The sequence below is a fragment of the Cannabis sativa genome, chromosome 9 (assembly GCF_029168945.1).
Source record: "Cannabis sativa cultivar Pink pepper isolate KNU-18-1 chromosome 9, ASM2916894v1, whole genome shotgun sequence".
Classification (NCBI taxonomy): domain Eukaryota; kingdom Viridiplantae; phylum Streptophyta; class Magnoliopsida; order Rosales; family Cannabaceae; genus Cannabis; species Cannabis sativa.
The window spans coordinates 45,410,652-45,416,598 of record NC_083609.1 but is presented as its reverse complement, the minus strand read 5'-3'; the positions used below and the strand labels follow the sequence as shown (position 1 = coordinate 45,416,598).

Here is a 5,947-nt window from a genome sequence, read left to right as displayed (position 1 = left end):
TAAATATGAAATGAGATAATAGAACTTTTTTCAATTAGAAGATTAATGTACATTTTACTATTAATAACATACATTATTATAACACAACTATGTTTTACTTACTAAATATACTGACACATATTTTATTTTTATAAAACAAATCGTTCAAATAATTATACTATTTTAATTATTAATTAAAATAAAAAACTAAAATATTAAATAAAACTAACACTACGTGGCTTGGCACGTAACAATCACCTAGTATATATATTGATATATAGATTGGTTGTTACGATAATAAAAAAGTTTTTTTTTTTTTTTTTTTTTGAAAACTGAAGATCAAAGACAAAGGAAACAAAGAACTGAAACAATGAGGGAACTGAAGCGGTTCCAAACTTTCTCTTTGTCCGTTCCAAGGGCTGCTCGAGCAAGGCTGTAGGCTCTTGTGTTTGTTGTTCTTGGAATAAAATGAAGTTATATACACTCCATAAATGTAGTAATCACTAGCATTTTAGCTAACTGTCTTCTTACATGATCTATTTTTTTGCTTCGGAAACTATTTTATCAAACATCATATTGCCCCAAGAAAGTACATAAGAACCAGCATCTAATTTATAATTTTTGTCACATAAATTAAGGTTTAGCGAAGATTGTGGAGCTGCCAAAATGGTAATGTTTGTAGGATGAGAGATTGTAGAACACGATGCCTGTCCTCGACATGGTAGATTTTATTTGAGCCAGAGCCAGAGCCTGACCACCCAATGTTGTAAACTCTGGACAGCTTTCAATGATCTATATAAATGCTGTAGATGGGCAGAAAATATCAACTGCAAAGGAAAAGTCACATATTTTTATCACAATACATCTACGTTTCTTTTCTCTAAGAAAATCATAGGCTTTGTAGACCTAATGAGAGCATAGGAGAAAAAATATTCTTATTTATCATTCTGAAATGAGTTAAAAGTCGTAAAGAAATCTTATAATACCTCAAACAAGTGTGCTGGCAAGAACGCCAAAGTTGGGTTGAAAAAGCCTACACAATAAAGAAAGCATTTCATCACCAATGAAAAGAGTGTAAACAGAGGATGAAGAGGGAGAAATTGAGTACCAAAATAGGAGTCATAAGAAGCTTATTTTGGAACTTGAAAGGAAAAGAAAGAATAGACAGAAAAAAAAAAATAAACAGAGCTGAAAAGCACCAAGAAGAAATTAAATCTTCACTTTTTTCCATTTCAACAGGGTGATACTAAATTTTCACTACCGTATGGACAACAATAAGTTTTAACTTTTAACTACCCATGCTCAATCTTTAGTCAGTTGTATCAAGGAATCCTTTTCTTTTCCTTTTATTTTCCACTCGACTTAATTAGTAAATTGATTTAGTTTAGTTGTACATGCAAGCATTACATTAAAGCACTAACCAAAGCCATGCATCATCATCATAACCATTCTCTAGGCTATCAGTTTCCTAGTTTCACAAAGCACAAGTTCCTTGTTCCATACATTCTAAAGGAAATGTAACAAAATAAGGCATGCAACCCTTCCTGGATAACATGAGAGCACCGGACTGCTGGCCCAACGTGCCAATGACACACAAGTTTAGGAGTTACTTAGAAACTAAACAGAAGAGATAAAGTACTATAATTGCCCTACTCTTCATCAAGATAATTAGTTTGAGATAATTGTCAATTACCTTCTTTTATGGATTTTGCAGTAAAGACTTCATACCATAGCTTAAATGCATCAGGATCCAAAGCTTATTCCCCAGGCAAGCACAATTTAGCTGCAGGAGAACTGCCATGCATTCAATGAACTTTGCAGCCAGTTACTATGAAATCAAGGACAATGATCAGTCAGTTCTTCCATAGAATTGCATATACACACATCCAAGTTAATCTGACCAGAGGCATCGAAGAAACGAAATGGAACCAGAAGAAAATCCATCAGAGGAAAACCTTCAACCCTTCTCGGTAAGCATTCTGCTAGTGAGCTCAACCTGAGAGTGCTCTTTCCTCGTTTCAACACAAGATCATACACAAACCTTCTTTTTGAAGGACTTGGCGCCATACATGTAACCATTACTGTGCTCCCAATGCTTTCAATACCCTTGTTAAGGAGGAAAAGAGCACCATCATCCTCTGCCTGAAGAACGAGAAATTGTTCATTCATACTCAAGGAAACAGTCAATGGGCTGTTGTACCTGAAGCGCCTTCCTGAATCCCAATGCTTACCACTAAAATGAAGTGACAGCTGTTCAGATGAGCTGACAAAATTGCAATCAGGAAGTGGGCAGGCACATGGTGCAAAGAAGCATGCCTCATTGTGGTCACTGTTCTTCATGTAATCAACTTTTTCATTGCAACCATAATCTTTGTTTCGGCACTGTGTTCTGACTGATTCAACTATCAATTCAATATCCCCACACACAATATCCTTACTTTTGAGAGAAATGGGCATATGTGGCTGGGAAGAAGAATACCAGATTAATAATAAACAAAAGTCCAAAATGACATGCTAAAGGAAAGGGTCCACTATACTCCTCAAAAAACTGCACGAATTTAAAATTTACAAATTACACCTTCATTTTTAAATTGTTTAATTATTTTCTTTTAAAAAAAGATCAATAATTAAAACTGGGAAGGAGTATGAGGTACAATAAGCAAACTACTAGTAGGCCTTTCTGATAATAATACAAAGAGAGGAAAATAAGAATATATCACCTCTTGAACAGCAATCTTCCCATTCATCTGTCCTCCATTAGTAACCTACAAAATTTTGCTCTATGTTAAAACATATTTTCTTATTAAATATGATTACTTACTGAAGTAATGGCTTAAAAATCTTCTGCATACCAGAATGCATACTAACATCTTTGCAGCCAGTCCTTAAGCACCAAAAATGGCTAAGCTAAAGCTTTTCCAAAGTATAACAACATAAGTGTAATATGAGTATTTATTGTTGAACCGACAGCTAAATGAAGTGAATGATGCAAACATGACCTTTTAGAAAACCATATGTGTAATATGTCGTAGGCCCATAAATCATTGGCAAACATTTTAGCAACAAATTACATACAGATTGGACAAAATTGGACTTTTAATGCTACGTAAATAAAACCAATACATGATATAAGAGGAATGAAACATAATAAATACCTCGTTCCCTTCGTGCGAAAAGAAAGGATCATGGTCAACCCCATTACTTATATTGATTGTAGCTACACTATTTGGTTGCCCACTTCTGTCAAAAGACTCCACAACAACACCTCTCTCCTTGAAAATCACCTGCAGAGCTATACAAATTATTTCACATCACACATTAGCTTCATTATCATAAGTAGAAAATGTAAAAGGTACCTGTCCGCAACCATAACCACCGAGCTCTCTTTCTCGTTTTTCTCTTTCAGTGATTTCATCCTCCCCCCATGAAGATAAGCATGGACACACAGCAGGAGCAAGAGCATTTGTTCCTTCTATAGAGATTCTTTCATAATAAAAGAGCTGCAAAGAAATCAAAGCTATAAACAAGGCACTGTATGGCTATCAAAACACTGCAAATAAAATTCTACATTACCTGTAGAAACAAAAGACAGCCACCAACAGCACGTTGCTTCCCCTGACGAAAACGTGCTACCTCCCGAACTAGCCGGTCAAGTAGAAATTTCCCCCAGTTGTATTGATGGATGACACTCATATTTGTTAAGAAGTGAAGGAATGAAGGGCTAACATCCAGTCTTGCTGTTGGAGATAAAAGCGTACCCAGAGCATAGAGAACAAAGGATCTTTTGAAATCCTCTCCAGCTTCAGAAACTGCCAACTTCTCTTCTAAAAGGCGAACAGATATACCTCGATTGGTTGCATTATAACTATGTCGCAAGTCTAAAATCAAGTCATCTGGCCCTGAGTTAATCACATCTTTCCCACTAGCAGCTAATCCCATCACAAACTCCACATCTTTAGGAGTTAGAGGAATAGAATGGCCACAAATCTCCAAGCTGCATTGTGTCGTATTAAATCTTTCCAACAACCAAAGACACAAACTACGGCGGAGAGTCCGACATCTAAGATCAAGGAGGCTTCCAAAGCCCATGCACTTGACTGCCTCTCTTTGTTCAGCTGTAAGGCGTTGCAGCACGTTGAATAAGCGGCCAGGAGAGCATCTTGTGACTAGCTTAGTCTGCTATTTTGAAGTCAGAGATTATCCAATCTAGTTCCCACACATCTCCCACCCAAAAGAAAAAACACTATTTACCTGGTTCCTTGGTTTGGAAGGTCGCGTAGGAGCTGCACTCAAGTAGTTATCCCATACCTCGCGAGCACGACTGGTGTATTTTGCTTTCTCTTCAAGGCTCATTGATTTCCACACCTCAGATGCTGCTTTCGTTGCCTGAAATATACAAACCAGTAATTATTTACTTCATTTGACGTTTCTTTTTCACCAACACGGCAATCCAATGACAATGAAGAGGCTCACAGCTTTAAGGCCAGAGGACTCGGGATGGGAAGCACTGTATTCCTTGATAAACTCTCGGCTGCAGTAGTTTACTTGAACGATCAACAAGGCAGCCAGGAGATAATTAAAAGTAAACTATGGACCAAATTTGAAGACCCAGAATCTTACCAAAAAAACACCCACGAGCATGCTGGGCGAGGAGTATTTACTCGCTTCTTGTTCTTGTTCTTTTTTCTACTCTTTTCTTTTGAAACAGTATGCTCTTCAAAATTTCCCTTCACCATTGCAAGATCTCCTTCACTGGAGAGCTAATTGTTTGGATTTTTAAGAACATCACTAATCATATTTATTAATCTAGTTCCTTTTTAAGGTTATACACATACCTATATGTATTATCTATTAGCCAAAAGAAATACGAAAATGAAGGGTACATACATCATATAAATTCAGTGAGAGCTTCATAAGTAAAGAATAGAAATTATTATATTTTCCCAATAAGCAAAATAGCCCTTAATTTGAAAGACTTACAAAACTTGAAGAGTGAGCTTGAAAAACCAGAGAACAAACCTGGCAAACAGGCACAGTGAAAGCTTCACCATCAATTATTTCATGGTCGGTCAAGCAAACGGAAATGGAGGCGTTGTTGCTGAAAGGAGCGGAGCAATCAGAAGGGAGCTGGTGAAGAAGGTTGGAGGATTCGGGTGTAATCCAAGCGTGGGGAGCTTCAGCTCCATCTCCATTTTGCTCTTCTTCTCCGAGTTCCTGGTCGGGTTGAGAGTGTGGGGGAAGGGGAATCCCAAGGTGACGTCTCTTGCGTTGGGGGCTAATGGTTTCTAGTTCGCCATCGTCTCCGTGTATTCCTCTCTCACCCTTCTTGTACGGTCCTCTCAGACTACCTTCTTCTTCACCCTTCATTTTCGGTTCTATGCTAGTCCAGTCCAAACCCAAGGTTTCAAATCAAAACATCTTCAAAAAGTTTCTTCACTCACTGAGTGATGTGGCGATTTCTTATTATTTTTTTTTTCTTGTAATTAGTTATCAAATTTCTTAAATTTTTTAGTTTGACATGATTTACCCCATTACTGAAATTTTGAGGTAACGTCCCCAAAACTTCAATTTCGACTTAGTCTTTATTTTCTACGGAAATTACTTTTTTTACTAATATTAAATATTTATATTGTCCTTTCCTTTGGTTACTTTTTTTTACTTTTTAAATTTTTCTTTAATACTATTTATAAAGTTTGATAATTACAGATAATACTATTTTTCTGTCTTCCTCCTATTCACACAGATCCACTTTAAAAGACAACTCTGTCCACCATTTCCATCTCGCATCAAACCTCTCTCGTCCCCAGTCCCTCAATGTCATATATAAAATCTCTACTCAACCTTCTATGTTGTGATCTAGGGAGAAAGATAGACACTTCATATTTATTTTCCTCTTTTGATCAAGCTATCCCTCTCTTTTTTCAAACTTCTTTTTACTGCTATTAATTTTTGTGAAGCTTCGATTTGT

The 5,947-nt window shown here is 36.6% G+C and overlaps 1 protein-coding gene across 6 annotated transcripts; it reads right to left on the bottom strand.

Moving 5' to 3' along the window:
* Positions 1-340: 340 nt before the first annotated feature.
* On the bottom strand, positions 341-5,567 carry LOC115714221 (uncharacterized). Of its 6 annotated transcripts, none has more exons than XM_061104000.1 (12): positions 4,999-5,567; positions 4,600-4,739; positions 4,453-4,510; positions 4,231-4,365; positions 3,553-4,158; positions 3,336-3,479; positions 3,135-3,263; positions 2,700-2,744; positions 2,211-2,442; positions 1,673-2,121; positions 966-1,012; positions 341-806 (listed from the first exon to the last, which is right to left on the bottom strand). In XM_061104000.1, the coding sequence occupies exons 1-10, from the start codon at positions 5,344-5,346 to the stop codon at positions 2,111-2,113; spliced, it is 1,848 nt and encodes a 615-aa protein (XP_060959983.1). In that variant the 5' UTR covers positions 5,347-5,567; the 3' UTR covers positions 341-806; positions 966-1,012; positions 1,673-2,110. The 6 variants fall into 6 exon arrangements, with proteins under 6 accessions (XP_060959983.1, XP_060959984.1, XP_030498675.2 ...); XM_061104001.1 differs by having other exon boundaries at positions 3,553-4,155; positions 4,999-5,565; XM_030642815.2 differs by having other exon boundaries at positions 1,673-2,442; positions 4,999-5,564.
* Positions 5,568-5,947: the final 380 nt, after the last annotated feature.